This window comes from Anopheles merus, chromosome 3R (genome assembly GCF_017562075.2).
Source record: "Anopheles merus strain MAF chromosome 3R, AmerM5.1, whole genome shotgun sequence".
Lineage (NCBI taxonomy): Eukaryota > Metazoa > Arthropoda > Insecta > Diptera > Culicidae > Anopheles > Anopheles merus.
Genome location: NC_054084.1, coordinates 13,520,226 through 13,539,178, shown reverse-complemented (window position 1 = coordinate 13,539,178; position 18,953 = coordinate 13,520,226). Strand labels below are relative to the sequence as shown.

General features: G+C 41.4%; 3 protein-coding genes across 12 annotated transcripts; 1 reads left to right on the top strand and 2 right to left on the bottom strand.

The window, feature by feature from the left end:
• Nucleotides 1-1,552: 1,552 nt before the first annotated feature.
• Nucleotides 1,553-2,094, bottom strand: LOC121596234. Its single transcript, XM_041920998.1, has 2 exons — nucleotides 1,914-2,094; nucleotides 1,553-1,829 (listed from the first exon to the last, which is right to left on the bottom strand). The coding sequence occupies exons 1-2, from the start codon at nucleotides 2,021-2,023 to the stop codon at nucleotides 1,601-1,603; spliced, it is 339 nt and encodes a 112-aa protein (XP_041776932.1). The 5' UTR covers nucleotides 2,024-2,094; the 3' UTR covers nucleotides 1,553-1,600.
• Nucleotides 2,095-2,667: 573 nt separating this feature from the next.
• LOC121597556 (glycine-N-acyltransferase-like protein 3) lies at nucleotides 2,668-15,647 on the bottom strand. Of its 3 annotated transcripts, none has more exons than XM_041923379.1 (4): nucleotides 15,237-15,647; nucleotides 4,301-4,538; nucleotides 3,809-4,233; nucleotides 2,668-3,733 (listed from the first exon to the last, which is right to left on the bottom strand). In XM_041923379.1, the coding sequence occupies exons 2-4, from the start codon at nucleotides 4,508-4,510 to the stop codon at nucleotides 3,496-3,498; spliced, it is 873 nt and encodes a 290-aa protein (XP_041779313.1). In that variant the 5' UTR covers nucleotides 4,511-4,538; nucleotides 15,237-15,647; the 3' UTR covers nucleotides 2,668-3,495. The 3 variants fall into 3 exon arrangements, with proteins under 3 accessions (XP_041779313.1, XP_041779314.1, XP_041779315.1); XM_041923380.1 differs by lacking the exons at nucleotides 2,668-3,733; nucleotides 3,809-4,233; nucleotides 4,301-4,538 and adding exons at nucleotides 4,695-5,474; nucleotides 5,549-5,766; nucleotides 10,965-11,094; XM_041923381.1 differs by lacking the exons at nucleotides 2,668-3,733; nucleotides 3,809-4,233; nucleotides 4,301-4,538 and adding exons at nucleotides 4,696-5,474; nucleotides 5,549-5,766.
• On the top strand, nucleotides 8,159-18,940 carry LOC121597557 (androgen-induced gene 1 protein-like). Of its 8 annotated transcripts, none has more exons than XM_041923385.1 (5): nucleotides 8,159-8,238; nucleotides 9,077-9,333; nucleotides 16,469-16,689; nucleotides 16,751-17,082; nucleotides 17,756-18,940. In XM_041923385.1, exons 2-5 carry the CDS (start codon nucleotides 9,142-9,144, stop codon nucleotides 17,815-17,817), a joined length of 807 nt encoding a protein of 268 aa, XP_041779319.1. In that variant the 5' UTR covers nucleotides 8,159-8,238; nucleotides 9,077-9,141; the 3' UTR covers nucleotides 17,818-18,940. The 8 variants fall into 8 exon arrangements, 7 of the variants coding, with proteins under 7 accessions (XP_041779319.1, XP_041779318.1, XP_041779322.1 ...); XM_041923384.1 differs by having other exon boundaries at nucleotides 8,165-8,238; nucleotides 8,903-9,333; XM_041923388.1 differs by having other exon boundaries at nucleotides 8,168-8,238; nucleotides 9,104-9,333.
• Nucleotides 18,941-18,953: the final 13 nt, after the last annotated feature.

Here is an 18,953-nt window from a genome sequence, read left to right as displayed (position 1 = left end):
TTAAATGCCGACACGGCGTGATTGGCGGGTGAAAACTACTGTACATGGTTTTACTACCAGTTGTTTCATCGAATGTGTAAGTTTATTTCTTGGAGGCAAAGTAAAAACAGATTATTTGCTTGTTTGCTCTTACGGCACTGCAACATTGAAGATTACTTATTCTAAAACACAAAATCTTGCTGAAGTAAAAATGGAGCTTAAAGTCTGTATAAAATATTGGAGCTGGCATTCAACTTGAAGCACTGAGACATACGAATCATAGGGTCTGATCGACCAAAACTGGATCGAAGCTGAGGTGAGAAAGCTGGACAACAGAGACGGTGAGTCGATGGCACCGTTGAGAAGACCATCAGATGAAAAGGTACTGTGCGTTTTGTCTCCTTACGGCAAGAGCCTCAAGGCTTAGAACACGGCATCGTGCAGTGTAGGATGGAAGATTGACACGGTTGCGCCAGGGAAGAAAGCGTAGAGCATACCCAGTAGGCTTGCACTGTATAGCTTCAATCCGAACAATAGTATTAGCAGTTGTGGAGCTGCATAGCACGGATGCATATTCTAGCACCGGACAAACGATGCTGCAGTAGACGGTTTTGATGCATACCGGATCACGAAATTCTTTGGTCGTTCTGAAGAGGAGGCCAAGCAGTCGGTTTCATCTAGCAAGGACATCAACAGTATGCTCTTTAAGTGTCAGATTCGCGTCAAGCATAGCACCAAGGCCTTTGACATATGTTTCACTTTTGATAGCAGTTTCCTCTATGTAGTAGATTGCTGAAAGCGGGTTCCTCCCTCGGAAGAATGAAATACAGCTGCATTTTTGGATACATACCGTCAGGCCATTGCATTTGCGCCAGGGACAGATGAAATGAAAATAATATACAAAAATAGAAAATCATAGAAATAGAAATCAAAATGGCAATATTTTTAGAAATAATTATAATATCCCTAAAATAATAAATAAACATAAAATGTTTACAACATTCGAATTTAAGAAGATTTGCAGATGAAGTTTAAAATATATATATTGGGTCAAACAAGTACATTAAAATTGCTAGAAAATTGTAATCTTTTAAGATTGAATAGAAAACACTATTTAACTGACACATTTTTTATGTTGTAAATATTTATTCGGTTTAATTGTACGCAAAAGCTTATTAAATTAATTATTTCTTCCCACCGTGCATTGCTCGCACATTGTTATTATACAATAATGTAGCACAAACAAGTCGGCAGGCAGGCAGGCAAGTCATGCGGATTGTTGCCCTAAAAAGCCCATCGTTCCGCCTTCCCCGATGGTTGGTTCGCCTTGCTGAGATAAGCGAATTAAAAACAGATCATCTCAATAGACGGACCTAATCAATCGATCACTCGCGAACTGGGGATCCGGATCACAGTTATGTAAACTACCGCGACCCCTCACTTATACAGCCGTTTTCAATCACCGGCGCTGCACCGGGCGGCCGCCAGCAATTATGTGTAGTGTACTGTTTTGTTGTTGTTTTTGTGAATGCATTTTCTCTTTGTCGGTGCGCAACAGAGGACAACGGTGCAGTTCGGTGCTGAGGTACGCGGTAGCTTTATTTGTGACTATGACTATGACTTATCGTCCATAGATCTCCACCAAGAAGTCGAGCGGATTGCCGATGAATCGTGTCTGGAGGGCAATGCTGACGAAGCGCTGGTACAGTCCACCGCCGACCACGTGCGCCTGGCCAGTGCGGTTAAACGTGCGATCGTAAGCGCGGATGGCCGTGATGTTGTAGATGCCGGTGTAGTTTACATAGCGGCTAACCAACGCGCCAGGAATGCCGGGAGCGGCAGTCACTTGTCTAGGGAAAGATAAAAAAAGGTAAAGCGTGGTTAGAAACAGGGAACCTCTTTAGTGATGGCATCAATTACGATTAAATACTTACGAGTAGAGAATACGATCACCCGTGTTGATCGTGCCCAGGATAAGATCTCCATGGATCAGACCGAAAAGGGCGACTGCCAGAAACACGCACGCGACAATGAACTTGGCCATGGTAATATCTTTTTGCAACAAGCTTGCCGTTCAACTTTGCTGTCGAATGTGTCTGTTAAGCTACAAGGCAGCACCTTTTATACTAGCGACACATAGGTTCCTATCAGTCGTTTTGGCGCCTATCGATACAACAAAGATTGCTGAATAAAATACCGGAAGCAGACGCCGATAAGATACAGGGAAACATGCTTTTCCAATACGAAAACGAGAAGAGCAATGTACACCGGGCGTCGGTATGGGGCCAAGGTGGTTGCGAGGAGCGTTGATCGTCGTGCCACCTTCGGCAGTTCGATTCCCATTTGTGCGAAGAAGGTAGCAAAAAGGGGGTGTGTTTTAACAATGAATTGAGGGTTAAAGCTTTGGAGGCAATCGTACTTGGATACGGTAACGGGATAATCCGGGGAACAATTGAACGTGACTCACAGGAGAATGATATTTCAAACGGATATGCATTAAACCATTTCCTGTTGCATTATCAGCTAGTTCTTTCGCTAATTAAATTATTAAACCCGACGCTGATCGCTTTTATGAAAAAAATATGTTGAAGTTGAAAACATTATAAGACATTATAGTCAAATATTTATTCAACAAAACTAAACTAAATGGCTACACACATTGACTTTACTATTCGTTCAAGCGAGATATTTTATTCTTTAATCGAAAATAATGAACTTTTCCGCACTTCTCATAAAAAATCAATACCATGTAATACATTAAAATGTCACGTAATCGATCGTTTCTTCTTCTTTAATTAATAATTGTCATGTTATAAATTTATTCCTTAAACACAGTTTTTACATATTTGTTCTAAAATTTTCTTCTTTGATTTGATAAGTGGCATCATTGCAATAATATAGCCATAAATAAGCAAAATAATAATCTTTAAACAGGTACATACCTGTTTATGTTCCTATCAAGCGATTGGACTGTTTTAGTTATCTTATCAACAGTTTCACCAAATTTGCCAACAATTCGTCCGATAACTAAAACAGTTGCACGGGTTGTCCCCGAGATACGCTATTAATGTGGACCGAGCAGGAACCGCATAACTCGAATTTAATGATTTTCAGGAAAAATGTTTCTAATTTTTGTGCAAGTTTGCTTGAGGCGGTAAATTCCAGCCACTAATTTGATTATTTGATATGAGAATGATTTTTAAAATATTTTTGAACGATTTTTCAAATACGACCGAATGGGAATTTAGTTTGCATTTGACAATTGATGTGTCAAATCAGTACAATTTGCTCAACGAACTGTCAAATCGAGTATATCCGAATTCGTGTATAACAAGTACTGCGTATCTCGGGGACTACCTGTATATTGTTACTGGTTCACAGCACACAGTATAGATAGTCTACGATTTTGTTTTCAAGATCAAGTGCCTACACATTTTTTAATGTAGTGAATAGTGGAATAATATTGTTAAATTTTGTACTTATTACCCAGGACGGGTTAATAAAACATCTCATTTGCTAATAGTTTTTTTTTACTGTTGGATTCACCACCACCCAACGGAGATTTTGTATATTCGCAAATCCAACACTATCGAACAATTTGATCGATTTATGATTGTCATGCAAAACATACGCTTTGGAATCCGATCCGAAACAAGCTAATCTCTTCGCCAGTTCCACCACAACCATTCGTCCGTATCCGTGCCGGCAATGTTCGGGCATAGTTTGTAGATCGGAATGAGCACCGGTTTGATCGCTACGGATTAAATACATACTTTATAAATAATGTGTATTCAGTTTTTACACAGTTCTTGCCTACCATGCAACTTACGTTAAGCACCACGAAACAAGCACACCATTGTCGTTGAACAAACCAACATTTGCATTCAACTGTATCAACCGTTTCAGCAGCCCATATCCTGCCTCGTAGCTAATGTGATTGCGTAGCGGCCACTGTGCGTAGATGTAGTCCAAATCCTTCAACTGTAACCTTTCAAACACGAATCCAGCAGGGATAGCTGGTGAGGGCAGTGCAAGTGCTTGTTCTTTAGACATGAAATAATAATTAGCTAAATTACTGCTCGCCACCGTAAGACCCCTGTCACCGATGATTCGCTCCACCGTTGGATGGTACTTCTCAAGATAGTCCATACTGATTTCGTGGTAAGATTCCCATTCTATTTGAGATAGTAGTCTTATCAACGTAGTGCAGTTGACGTCTTGAGCTGCTGAATAAAAATAGATCTCGAAGCCATCCTAAAACAAATGGAAAAAGAGGTTGTTATTTAAATATACCTAGATCTTATAATCTATCGCAACTTACCTGTAGTGCAAATGTTCCGTCTGCTCTCCAGTTGCCATTTAAGGAGTAGCATTTTACGTCTATTGGCTCATGGTGCTTGGACTTCCAGCATATGTAATTTCCCAATAGATAGTAGGCAAACTCGTGCCTCGGCCAATCGCGTTGAAACAGATGTTTTAGCTCTATCCAGTCTTTGGGAGGTATTTCTACCAGTTGATCACAGTCAGTCATCGCTACAGGCTCAACTAAAGGAATGAGACTAAGAGCACACGGAGAGATAATCGACTATTTACAAGAGAGGCTCTAGATAGTGAAAGCTGATAGTACGTTCTCATTAGTTTTGCTACGCTAACAGTAGAGTCCGCATGTACTGAAAAACAGTGGGGTTGATTATTGTCGCAATTTTAACGTATTTTTTTTATTTGTTTCAATTTATATTTATTACAATTTTTTATGATTTTCAGGGACATATTTTTAAAGATCTTTTACAAAACATTTGATCATGTATGAGTGTTTTTCTCCTATACGTGAGATAACTAGTTTTCTCCTAATCCTTCCATTGTCCTGCCACAGTCGGTAAATTTCTCACCCAATACGCTTCGCCGTCGTGTTTAAAGCCAATGCGCTCAAACATTTTCTTCGACGGTACATTCGCCGCATTAACCAATGCAAAGCAATCCTGCCCAAGATTGGCGATTTGTTTTGCCACCGCAATGGCGACCACCGTTCCAAAGCCTCGCCGCTTGTACTCCTCGTCAACCTGCAGTGCACCGAGCGGACCGGCCTGCAGTCGGAAGCACCAGGCCACCAATTTACCCGTAGCACACTCGTACAGTCCGGCGTTCGGGTTCCAGGCGGCCAGCCGCTGCAACAAGAATAGCGAACCCTGGTGCCGGTTGGGCCAGACGTCGTTCGCTGTGGACGCATCATCCGCGCTTAGCGCTTTCAGTTCAAATCCCTCCGGCACGGACAGCTGCAGTGCATCGCATTCCGCTTTCGGCATGTAGTACAGGAACGTTTCACTGTCGTACTCTTTCTCAAGACCTTTGGAAGTGATCACATTGATGACTGGGGGCCGATGGCGTGAAAGTAAGGAGCTCACTTTGAGCCCGCCGCTCCAATCAAGCAGATGAAGTGCTTTCTCCAGTACGCAGTTCGTTGGATCCAGACTGTATGCAAACAGTTGATAGCGATCCTAGTATATATACAAAACGAAACAAAAATGTGAAATACGCGACAAAACTCGGTAGCTCGTTAGCTGTAACGTACCAGTATTAAGTAAGTTCCATCCTCTCGCCAGCTGCCATTCAAACAGTAAATGGTGAGATTTTTAATGCCACTATCCTTTTCGTACCACCGGATGAAGTTGTCGACCGTTGCGTAGGCCACATGATGTTCCGGCCAGTTGAGGCGATAGAGCTCACGAAGTTCTATCCACTCGCTCGGAGGAATGATGCAAAGTCGGTCCGTGGCTTCCATCGTTCGTGCTGCAAATGAATCATATAGATAAGCGTGGCAAGATAGAATCGTCTGGGAGGCGTATGACGAAATTATTCTTCACTATGGGTTTTTTTTAAGCGTAGTGTGCACAAACTCGCATAATAATAATAATAATATTTGTACAGTAAGCAGTGTCAATGTTCTCAATACAAATATTTTTATGTTAAGCGTATTAAATAATATAAATTATATAATATAATTATATTAGACACATAATACACTTACCATATACTTCATATTTATTCGTAAACTGTACCTATACAACGATTCAATATCTAACAGTGCTATGTTGACATTGTAACCGCTGAAAATCGTTTAACTTGCTCGTTTTAAAGCACTGATCGAGCAATGATCGTGCCTCGGGCAGCGTGCAGGTGAAATGCAACGGTTCAAGGCAAAACAAATGCAACCATCATCATAGTGCAGCGTAATAGACTGCACTCACGCAACTGGTTTCAATATTGTTACTAAGTAAGAGAAAAGCTTCCCATACATACGATCAGTTGTTGAGCTTTGCCTTGACGATCAAAACGTAAACTCCGGAACCGCCTGACTAGTTCGACTTTATATTGCAAGAATACAATTTTTGTTCGTTTAAAATGTACAAAGAAGGATATATTATTATGGATGACTGTTTGAAAGCTTTCAAAACAACCACAGTACGACGTAGGCTCTCGTACAGCATAATGCTCCTAACGGAAGTGTTTGCTATGTACTACGATTTTGTCTACACTGATAAGAATCTGGCAGGGTTGGAGGAAGTCGGGAGCTTGTTGGCCGCTAGTGAAAAGTTTCCACTCCCGCTGAAGGGACGGGTCATATTTCTAACCTACTGGAATTTGGTAAGTTCGAATATTTATTACCCTTTTTGGCAAACATTATTTACAAGTTTATTTATAAGAAATATTCATAAGGAAAAAATGATATTTAGTAAACATTTTTTGGTTTATACGATACTAAAAAAGTAACTTAGTAAAAAATGGTATAGACTAGTGGTGGGAGCTTGGAAACGGACCTACCTGATACCGATTCTGCATTCCGTATCAATTCCGAATCCGATTCCGATTCTGGAGCCGATTCCGGAGCCGATTCCGGAGTTGACTCCGGTGCCGATTCGGGAATCGGAATAGATTTTGGAATTAGAGTCGGCTCCAAATCGATTTCCACTCAGAATCGACCTGGGAATCGCAATTTGTTCCGGTAAAAGAATCAGAATTGACTCCAGAATTGGTATTAGCTCCAGAATGAGAATCAGTTCCTGAATTGAAATAAGAAGTTTCAGTAGCGAAATCAGTCCGGGAATCTCCATGAGAACGGATCGTTTATTAGTAAATTTTGATTGGCTATCAATATGTAGCATCCCAAACGTCAAACGTCAAACGTCTCTTCTCATGGAGATGCCGAAGCCGAGCCGATTCCGATTATGGAGCCAATTCTGGAATCCATTCCGGAAACTGGTACCGGGCCTACTATCCGGTATAAATTCCAGAAAACTTCGAAGCTAGCCGGAATCGATACCGATGAAAACTTCATTTTACCATCACTAGTATAGACGATAAGAGATTTTGAAAGATTTCAACAGATGAGAAAAAATGAGAGTTTGACGCCTCTGGAATGAACGAAGAGATGTATGGAATGAAGAAAGTATAAATTCAAAAAAGCTAGATTTTTTTTGTTTTTTAGCTTTTCGCATGTATGTGTGGGATTTTAGCTTTCTTGGGTGGGATGAAACAAAATCTCATTAAATTTCTACAATCTTTTAAATTTAAGATAGCACCCGTTTAAAAGTACATTTGATGAGCAACTAAATACATTGGCAAGCTATAAGAGCTGATGAGAAAATCTGCATTATTCCCTCTTATTAAGTAATTAAATACTTTAATGTATTGTTACATGAATTGTTTTCAAAATAACCATCAAACAAACAAATTTCAAATACAATCAGATATGAAACACACGAAGCGCGGTAAATGCGTGAACATACACGCTCCGTTCTGCGCTATGGCCAAAATTCTCTCATTTGCTGCCGCTACTGCACAACAGCTGCGCTGAGTGCTGTTTCCACTCTTGCCTTCTCACGCACGATATGTATATTTAATGGCAAAAGTGTCATCTTCGCTCACCTTCCCAAAAATGTGAGACCATCAAGGAAGTACGGGGCGCCTCCATCACTTCATTCCACGCAGCAAGAGCGCAATGGTTGCGCATTTTTTTTGCCTATCTCCCTCTCTCTAACTCATTCACTCTCTCTCTCTCTCTCTCTCTTTCGTGTCATTTGCTCTTCATTTTCATGGCAACCAACACTCACGCACACATCAATGTGCACTACCATTCCCAACTGTGTAGCTGCACGCTGCGCGCTGTTCACCCAACATCACGCTCATTCATTCGCGTGCTGTCGACAGTGGTGTTCGTTCTCCATAATACGTACAGGTTTTTAGGTGAAAGTTGAAAGCAGCGTGAGTGTTCTATTAAAGTGTGCTGACGCCAGCAGTTCTGTCGCTGGCCTAATTTTACTCCAATTCCCAAAGGGTGCCATTGAAATGTGATAAAAAAAGTGAAGTTGGTGAAGTGTATCCATTTCTCATCAACCTTAAAGCACGTGTAGCACCCTCTCCAATACCAACACGCAAGCAGATTCCCACTATTAAGCACTGCAAGAGAGTTTATAATACGCTCCCAGCACACAAAACAAAGAGTGAAAACTAAGACAAAGCTTGCTTTGCTTTCCTTTACATCCAGTCCTTTTGCTGCTGCATCCGTCCCAGCTCACTTGGGGGGGGGGCAGTCAGTAATCAAACGTCACCGTGTGGCTGTGCCTCGAAATTTCGAACTTCCGCGCAGACGTTTCTGTGGCCTTTTGAAAGGGAGAAAAAAAACACAACCCAACCGCATTTCGTGACCGCATCATCGGCATAAGGAATTATGTTACAGTGAAAAAATTGTTTCCCTTTTTCCTGTTTTGTCTGGTCGCAGTTTCTCCCTCATCTTACGGTTGCGTGTGGCAAGTGGTCAAAGTGAACAAAACAATCAGCTCCACTTTGTGTGCGTGTGTGCTGGAAGTGAACAAATTGTATGTTATTTTGTACGCTCCTAATGAGCCGTTGCTGCCCTTCCGTGTAGGTGTATCCTCTTTTGTAGTAAGTTCCAAGTGCAGTGGAAAGATACGCAAGATAACGAGCAGACGGGGTAGCATTGGTCCAAACAGACACGAAAACAGCTGTGCGTACTGCTGCGATACATTTCCTTATCCGTATTTTTCGACGAAACGTGTTTTTTTTTATTCTGTTTTTGAAGTGGTTAGGTGTTCTTTAGTGTCAACAGCCGTGTAATTACGCAAAGGGTATCATAAAGCGGACAGAATGTCTAGCGTGCAACTGTACAAGCTGCCCGCCTTCGTCATCACGTGGCATCTGATCGCGTTCGGGCAGTACGGGTACGCGATCTACTTCGATCGCTTTTTCGTCCACATCCCGGATGATCTCGACATGCCGAAGATGATGCGACCGACGGAGTACGGTGGACGCTCCAAGTTCTTGACATACTGGTGTTTGGTTAGTATCGCAATAGCAAATTTAAATTTAAATGTAAGCCCTTTGTTTAATCAATAACCTTAGCTTTATGCACGGAGTAGAATGCCGCTGCAAGAAATGATTTAACAAAATAGCACTCATACAAATATTTCCCGCAATATTGAAATGTTGCAAATAGACCAATTTCCCACTGCGTTTACTATATCAACATACACATTTTCGAATAAAAAATGAAATGAGCGATCGATGGAAAAAGTTGCCGTAAATATGCAACTGTCCAAAATTAGAAAAGCATCTCAAGGTCAGAGAATCGCACAAACAAAACACACTCCCGCGCGTACCGGGAAGAGCGAAAACATACAGACACTTTCCAGCCAATGTAAAACATTCCAACGGGTTGTGAACATTCGGAGTTGTGTCAAAAAGTGTGCACATTTTTTGCATGGCATATCCTTCCTTCCCTTCCGCTTCACTTTCCGAACGGGGAAAAAAATGAGCAAACACCATCAAAATCATCAACAACACATCAACTTGCGAAATTCTTTATGGCAAGCGGATCAATAAAGCGAAAGATTTATGGGTGGCTTCCGTAGCCCGCATTAGGGTGGGTAAGGTCGAAAGGCACCAATCCGCCGCTCCAGTGTAAAATGCAGTACCGCGTTAAAAAAAAAAGAGAAAAGAATACGAAGAGTGCGCCGCAATTCCCCGCACACGAAATAGCGCAAACTTTTCGCCGGATCGTGTTTCCGTTTCGTGAAATTTTTGGTTTTGTTTAAACGTTTCCTTTCCGCCCGGAGAGCACTTGTTACGCCGCTGCACGAACGGTACGCACGCAGGCACGCACGCTGCTGGTATAATAAAACAGGGGAAAACACTTCGGTTGATGATAAAATGTACGCAATTTGTTAAAAATAAAATCCCAACATAAACAAAGCTAGGAGCACCGGCACCGGCAGACGGTGGTATCACGGGGTGGTGGCGGCTTTTGGAAAATCGACAAGCATTCGATTTGCCTGCTCTAGGGGGGCCCCTGGGCGATCTGGTAGGCGATAATGACCCGACCATTATCGCCCTGTTGCTGCTGACGCCCGGTACGGTTGCAGGTGTGTTCGGAAAAGCTATCCGGCAGTACCGGAATATTGTTTTTGTGTTTTTTTTTGTAAAAGGATTCCATGGAGACGCCTGGTGTTTGGTAAATTGAGCATATTTTTTTTACAAAGAAAATAAACTTTTGGCAATTATTTCAATTTGAACCTAATGTTTTATTCTATTTATTGTATTATAATATTTTATTACATTATATTCTTAAGTATTTTACAATACGTTATTGTATGTAACAAAGAAAATAAACAAAAATACATTGTCATGCTTATTGCAAGCATAACAACAAACCAACAACAATTACAGGGGTTTTCAGGGGTTTTCAGGGATTCTCATAGTACTCTATTGCACTCTTTTATGACAAATGCTATAGGAATTTCCAAGGAACCTGTGTCCAAAACCCTATGATGTTAAATTCCCATCGTATAAAGTTAATTTCCCGTAAGAAAGAGTGAAGGAACTGTCCCACCAAACACTGCAATAACCCTGTAAAACGAATGATAACCCAAGTACAGATATTGCATTGTTCCGGTACGGGAGCTGTTACTTACTCATTGTAACAGTATCTATTTCTGTGCACAACAGTCGTACTGCTTCTGTTTTGCGTGTTTCGTGTATATTTTGATGAAACAATTAATTACTGCCACTCCTCTCCTCTGTTGGTCATTTGTTGAAGGTCAACTGTTGTATATAAGAGTGTGTGTGTGTGAGAGAGGGAGAGAGAGAAATAGAGAGATAAATTGGTAGGCTTTAAGTAAGTGTCACTAAACTCATTTGGTTAATATGTAACATGGAATAAAACGACGTTATTTCCGGTGTTTTAAATTTATTATTCTATTTTCTTCTATTGTTTTTTTTTCTACATTTTCCGAGTTCAATTCTTTTCTAAGATAAAGCTAATTCGTTGTTAACAATAAACTTTTAATGTCACAAAAGACCCTAGACCCCTTTTATGATTTTTTTTATTGCAAACATTGTTTAGTTGGCAACAACAAAAGTTTGAAAGCTATCTAAGAAAATCCTTTTAAATTTCCAGTTTACGATACTTATTTATTATATAAAACTTCACTTTATAGAAATATTATTAATTTAATATTTTTCTATCACTAAAAGCGAGTTTTTGAAATTTCTTCTACACCCTTCTACGAATGTCCAAGCTATTAATGAAAAGGTGAATAAAATGACCTCCTAATTTCACCGAATCATAATAAGACCTACTATCGATCCACTTTTACCGTCTACCGCAATCGAGCCACCACGGCACAGTGTGTGAGGTCACTGGTAAAGATCACCTTCCCATAAGCCACTTGAGACGGGCAGACCCGAACCTCGGAAGCAAATGCAATTCGACATTGGTCGGCCTATTCGGTATGCTCCAAAAATCGATACACACGTACACGTACGTTGCTCCGTTCAACCTTTCTTGTACTGTACGTTCGTACGCCGTGCCTGGAAGTTGCATCGGAATGAAGACGATGACAGGGCGGGGGGGGGGAGGGGGTGATAGTAGAGGTTTGGAACAAATCACATAATCACTTTAACGACTTTGTCCCCTCTGGATGACGGCACCAAAGTGTTACGCAAACTGCCGGCAAACTTTGACGGCTTCCAGTCTGGAGCCGTCGGTGGGCCAGGAGAGGTGTGACCGTTTGCTACGTTTTTTTTTGTGTTTTTTAAATACCGTTACTACAAACAGCTGGCCGCACATTTTAACGGGAGTTTTGTGTCATGTCACACAGGAAATGCGTTACTAATATTGGTGACGATTGCTTTCGATTATTGCAATAAAAGTTAGGTCAATCTCTAGAATAAACATACTGACTAAGACTGCATTTTCTAAGTTATTCAGGGTACTGGGAGATAATGTCCGCATGAGACATATTGTAGCCGTTGGAGAGTGAAATAATTAAATAAATATATGTAACATTAAGCAATAAACACCTTATATTTCCTATTATATAAACATTTAAAACAAAAAACAATCTGCTCATGTTCTTAAGCCATTTGCCACAAAATTTGTGCCCATCAGAGGTATTTTTTTATGTCATGATTGAATTATTCCAGAAATAAGAAAATAATTCCATACAAGAGTGTTATGTTTAATTATTCGATTATGCATACAAACAGTCACATAAAATACAATACAAACGTTTTATCTATAAGACATAAAGTACTAACAAAAGATCGAAAATAGCTACCACAAAATGATGGTGGAATAAACCGGACAAAATGATTCAATTTCCCTTCTAACCTGTCGTATAATACGTACTATCATCATACAGGACAGCATGTATGCAGGACCGCTCGAGCTGAAGCTATATATTCAAAACATCATTCCACCCAACAGTGACACCTGACCTCGGTCAAGCAAGAAGGGCCCATCATTATTACCTTCCCTCACTGGATCCGGTTGGCAAAAGGTGAACGAAAACAAAAAAAAAAGAAGATAAGCAAAATGTAACGATGCTGTGCTGTTGATTGGTGCACTTACTACATCCAGCGGAAAGCACACACACTTGCCCGCCATGGTGCGCTTGTCAAGATTACCTCTCGCAAACAAACAGAACGCCCGTGATCCGTGACACATGCACCACGGTTGCGCCCACACTTGATGGTAACCATATGCTATCAAAACACCAGAAACACCTTGGCCTGGGTTGTGTGAGTGTGTGTTTGCGCAAAGGTAACATTCCACACAACACGATGCGGATACCGGCTGTTTTTATAGAGTCTACAATAAAATGTAGTGGTCGGTGTTGGTAGATTACGGAAACGAACGAAGAAATGAATGGTTTTTCTTTAAACGCGCTCTCTGCAGCATTTTGAGGGCCGGTATAAAATCTCAACGGGTACATGTTTCATTCAATCCACAAGACTCTTTCTTAAAGCACTTTAAACACAACGAATAGTTTTACATTTGCAGACAAATTTGTAACCGACTTGCACAACGTTTGATTTTTTTCTTAAAATGTCTTAAAATGTTATCTATCATCAACAACGATTAATAATTCACATAGAAACTTTGGTTAATTATTACATATTCAGAAGGTATATTTAAGTAGCATGACGTGACCGTTCCTCCTTAATAACTATCCGGGTGTCTTTAAGCAGCTTTGATAAGCTCTGCTGCTCGAGACTGTTCCAGACCGACACAACTTCCTTAGACTGGGGGATGGATAGTCGTCCTTCAATAATTAATCGAATCAAGCCAATCAAATAGTCCTAGTTCGGACCTAATCTGTTACTGTCGACGGAGTAAATTGCCTTTGGAGGGTTTTTTTCTTTTAAAAATGGTACAATTTTCAATGATTCACCCAACTCACCAGTATCTGGAGGTCAAATATGGTCGTCCAATTCTATATATTCTCAATATTATGCGGTTTTATAATCATATAATAAACCAAAAAAGTAATAACAGTTTGCACTATTTCACATAGTGAATGGATAGCATTTTTACAGTGTATGTTTGTTAAATACAAACAAATAAACAAACTAACATTAACAATGTTTACACTTCTTCTTCATTGTTTTAAACAATTGGTGTATTGTTTGGAGACCGGCAAACCATATGGCATCAAAGACAAAATCATATAAAAATACCGATAAAGTTCGATGTATAGGGAAAAACTGTTTAAACCCATCTGCTCTAATGTTCGGTTGCATGAATCCTTTGTTGAGACTCATTCATATGAATCTTCAGTCATGAGTGTTTCGAATCTCGAATCGACTCTTCAAAGATTCGTTATTCTACAATATCGAAAGATAATTTAATCTTCAAGGATTCATGAGTCTAACAGATAAATAAATGCATTAAAATTCATATATCTCCAGGGATTCACGTATCATCCACCAACCGCGCGATCCGCCAAATAGCGTGCCTACTGTGAGTTCAAACCTCGTATGGACCGTCTCCCCGCAGAAAAACAAACTGTCTGGCTACGTGGATTTGCCAAGAATTTCCAAAAGCCTGTATAGCTGGCATGACCACGTGGGTTGTTACGCCAAGAAGAAGAATATGAGAAGCTCAAGCTCTATGAATCTTTGGAGACGTATGAATGAATTCAGATTCATGAATACCTAGAGATTAGTGAATCTTTCGAGATTTCTTACGAAATTCATAAATCTTTCGAGATTCTTGAGCCTTGTTTCTTTAGAGATACATGAACAAATTGGAGATTGACAAATCTTTCAAGATTCGTGAATATTCTGAGATTCATGAATCTTTGGAGATTCATGAATCTTTGCAACCGAGATTCAGATTCATTGAATTATTTCAAAGATTCATTCAGATTCATGAACTTGAATCAGTTTTGGCCAACACTAATCTGCTCCATGATAGTTCTAAGAAGGGAAAAGAGTTGCCATCATTAATTAAACAGCAGTATATATGACGTTTGAACGGTACTTTGCCAACCACTGGGCTATTGGGCAAACGTGCCGGTCTCTACAAAACCGGATAGAGTTAGATTCCCATCCGTACTGCCCCCTATAAGCATCAACTTTTTACTATCATTTGGTTATTTGGCGATAAAACCTCTTTTTGTTGAATCTGATTTAAGTCAAAGAAATATAAAATTATGAACATGAAATGAAGCTAACCAAAATGATTACAATTTGATAGCAATAGACAGTAATAACAAATTGGCGAACAACTTTGCTACAGTGTTCGACACCATGGTGTGTGTTTTTACACCAACCACCAAATGCTTATTTTATCGACGTCAAGGGAAAGGTCTTTTCTCTCTAAAAATACAATCAAATCAACTTCGGCACGCAGAAACTCATTACGCCGAGAGGATGCAAGATTAAAAAACAATACTCACCGATTCTTCCGCTTTCCTCTCCGTTCACAAGAAATCAACCAAGGCGGTGAGAGAGTTCAGCGAACTTTGCGTGCATTCCAACGACCGAATCAGCTGATACGGCGGGGCAAGCACTATCGATGAGGAAGCACTGAGCACTGAACCGTGAACCAATAGTCGATAGTATTTTGCACTTTTTGCACAGGCAAATGTTCGACTTGAAGGCACTTCGATCCGTACGAGATACAGCAAATGACTAATGAACAACCCTTTGTATGGGATGCGTTGTTGTTGTTTTTTTACAGCATACTCTTTCACTAAATGTTTGCTAGTTTGCAATCAATCACAGCATTTCACAGCGTTATAAGGGGTGGTGGTGTTGGGGACGGAACACTTTGTTTATTTGTGCAGCCGTCTCGGGGGGTAATTTTTCAGAAAGCGCCGAATTGCGCACGCCTGCCTCTCTTTTCTCTCTCTCTCTCTCGCTCGTTCGGAAGGGCTAACTGCCAGCTGTCAAAAAGTCAGGCTGAAAATGTCAACAATCACGCACACAGGCCTACAGACGGAGCGACGTTGTTTTCTACTCGTCTGACGGGGGCCCACTTTTTATTAGAGCTACCTTCTCCCCTCCCGGGCGGTCAAAGTTCAGTGTGTTTGATTGCTCCAGCTTCAGCCTATCGGTGGCGTCAAGATAATCAACCGCCCGCCGCTTTTAGGACCCTCTTTGCGGAAAGATGCACAGTCATCTACAGCGCGGCACTCGTCAGTGATACAAACCCGCCGCCAGTGTGAAGAAGGAACTGCTGCTGCTGCTGCTGTACCGCCTCAAGTGTTCTCGGTCGTCGCCCGTTTGAGGAAAGTGCAGCTATAAGAAAAATACAAAAAGGGCAAAAGAAATTATATCACCTCGAGAGCGATTGAATCATCCTCTAATCAGCGATGGCCAAATCCAAGTCTAGCGATGGCTATCAGCGCGGCGTTTACGGTGCACTCCGTACGCTGATGCACTTCATCGTGGCGGTACAGTTTTCGTACGGCATTTACTACGATTTTACGTACGTCCACTTTCCACCCGGCATGCTGCGACCGGGCGGAGAGTTTGGTGGCAAGCTGAAGTTTCTCACCGTATGGGATGCGGTACGTGCCGTCGGGAGCCTTGATCCGTTGATGATGCCTTTCACTCTCATATACCTGCTCAATTTATCCAAACTTTCACTAAAACAGAGTCCTTTCCTATGCAACTTTGCTTTCAGATTCTACAAGCAGTTTACTTCACCATTTGTCTGCTGAATGATTTCATCGGTACCAACGAGGTCGCCCCGAAGCGGATGCCACTCATCCGCAAGCTGAAGGACTACATGCTGGCTGCGTTCGCTTTCCCGGTGGCGCTCAATGTCGGTGTTACCTTCTGGACGCTTATGGCGATCGACCGCGAGCTCGTCTTCCCGAAGGCACTGGATGCCGTATTTCCTGGGTATTTGCGTTTGCTTTCCTCGTTGTTTTTCTTGCTTTAATACAACTTTCCACCTTTCCAGCTGGCTCAATCACGTCATGCATACCAACATCGTGATCTTCATGGTGATCGAGATTTGCACCAGCTTCCGGCAGTATCCGTCGCGCAAGGCCGGCCTTACCGGGCTGGGCATCTTTATGGCCTCGTACCTCGGCTGGCTGCACGTGGTGCGCCACTTTGGCGGCATCTGGGTGTACCCGGTGCTGGACGTGCTGAATCTACCCCAGCGCATCCTGTTCTTCGCCGTCAGTCTCGGCTTTTGCGTCGGCCTGTACCTGCTGGGCGAGTTCTTTAACAATCTGATCTGGACCAAGGAGCTGAAGCAGCTGCGGGCGGCCACAGCTGGCGGCGCTAGTAAGAAGACCAAGTAGACGACGAACCTCGACAGCCGTACCCCGGTGCCGAGTGACCGCGTTTTATCCTATTTCTTTTTTCGTTGGCCTTTTTTGCATGCAACCAAGGGAAGGGAGGGGGGGAGGCACCAATGTTCTGTCCCTTCCCAAATGCGTACAAAACAGCTGCATCGGAAGGGCGAGAGTGTGCATTTTTATTTAATTTAATACAACATCTTGTGATCGTGTAGCGTTCGTCCCATACGTGAGTTGTGAGTTTGTTGTTTTGCTTTTACTACCATCACTTACATCCGGCAACCGATTTGGGATGGTGTGCTCGTACGTTCCATTTTTTGTCCATTTAAATTTTCAAACCATTGAAAGCGGATAAGCAGATGCGCAAGCATTTACGGCTTCAAACCATTTGCGACTACTAACCAGCGTGTCATGGGAGCTCCCACGTGCGTGTGTTTGTTTGGGGGTTGTTTTTTGTTTTGTTTTTTGTCCAGTCTCGTGTTCGTCTTGAGAAGTGATACATGCATGCATTTCGTGTGTAAGTTTGACAAACAAAAACAAAATCGCAGCTGCATTTCGGCGACCGTTTACTACAATACAATTTACATTTTTTTTTCTTTCCCCCCTTTAAAATATCGCCCCAATTGTACTGTGCACACATTCCCGCTCATCTTTCCCAGTGTCTCAACCGATGGTGCTTGATGAAGCATCCACCAAACTCGATACGATTAATATTGTGTAACGTCGAGAGGGTGGTAGAGGGACAAACCCATCCACACACGAGCAAGATTCTTTCTGGGCAGCATCGCTAAGCGTCAATAAGGGTATAGCAACATAGCAATTAAGAAACACACACACACCCACATAAATAAGCGCATTTGCATTTACAACTAGTATAATTGTATTTAGAATGAGGCAAACCTGAGAACTTGAGAGCTTGGGGTGAAATCTGGTGGCAGTCGACCAAACCAAAGTAGTAGGTACTTCTAGTACAGTGTGTGTAACTCATCTTCATTCATTAAGCGTTGTATTTTGCAGCCATCCTATTGCTTGCATTCGATGTGTGTTTATTTTTTCATGTACCATGTTGTAGGCGTTTATATGCATTTAAAGGCAAATTTTCACTGTTATATGCACCCAACACCACCAAGAAGGGAGAGGAACCGCTATTGGGGTTTAGCTCGTTTAGCAATTTTTTGACGAATTTAGATGTGAATAAATTTAGCACTCGTTTTTGTATGTGTGTATGTAATACCGAATAGGGAACGGAAATATACTTGCAAAATTATATAAAGCTACACGAAAAAAAAAAACAAGCAAATTGAACTCAAACTCATCCAACTACTTCCATTCTGCGATTCTGTAACGTTTGGAATGTTTGGTGCGGCGCAAAAACGAGCGCATGATCTATCTAATATGCGAAAAAATGGTGAAAATTATTTACAATAACGTCATGCTATAGCTGAAACGGTGGGTGGTAAACGAAACGAAATTCCCCCGGCAATTGGGAAAACATTCTATCTCGGCCACCAAAATTTGTTCATCATCATTACACACTGTGTAGTATCTATTTAAATGTTGTCGTGAATGTCATTGCTGTACGGGTAATATCTCGGCCCTTTCGCCAGCACAGCACCTACCGTAGATAGAGCAATACCGTAAAGAAAAGGAAATTAGAATATTAAAATGGGACAAATATTCAAATTTTGTGCAAAACCCTTTCCGCGTGCGGTGAGCAAACGAGCGGCGGGGGCAAGCAACCAAAAACTAGCGTTTAGTAGTATGATGGTGCGGTGTCATTTTACAACATTCATTCGACTTGCTTATTATATAAATGAAAATACAATAAAAGTACTGGAAAATCATACGCATGTAATG

Bases quoted from the DNA above. Each gene is read 5' to 3' on its own strand.
- LOC121596234 (XM_041920998.1), bottom strand. From the start codon at position 2,023: ATGGCCAAGTTCATTGTCGCGTGCGTGTTTCTGGCAGTCGCCCTTTTC. The intron at 1,830-1,913 runs GTAAGTATTTAA...ATCTTTCCCTAG, and splicing joins GGTGATCGTATTCTCTACTC to ACAAGTGACTGCCGCTCCCG.
- LOC121597556 (XM_041923379.1), bottom strand. From the start codon at position 4,510: ATGACTGACTGTGATCAACTGGTAGAAATACCTCCCAAAGACTGGATA. The intron at 4,234-4,300 runs GTAAGTTGCGAT...CATTTGTTTTAG, and splicing joins ACGGAACATTTGCACTACAG to GATGGCTTCGAGATCTATTT. The intron at 3,734-3,808 runs GTAAGTTGCATG...TTTAATCCGTAG, and splicing joins CTTGTTTCGTGGTGCTTAAC to CGATCAAACCGGTGCTCATT.
- LOC121597557 (XM_041923383.1), top strand. From the start codon at position 16,155: ATGGCCAAATCCAAGTCTAGCGATGGCTATCAGCGCGGCGTTTACGGT. The intron at 16,690-16,750 runs GTATTTGCGTTT...CCACCTTTCCAG, and splicing joins CTGGATGCCGTATTTCCTGG to CTGGCTCAATCACGTCATGC. The intron at 17,083-17,755 runs GTAAGAAGACCA...CATCTTTCCCAG, and splicing joins GGCCACAGCTGGCGGCGCTA to TGTCTCAACCGATGGTGCTT.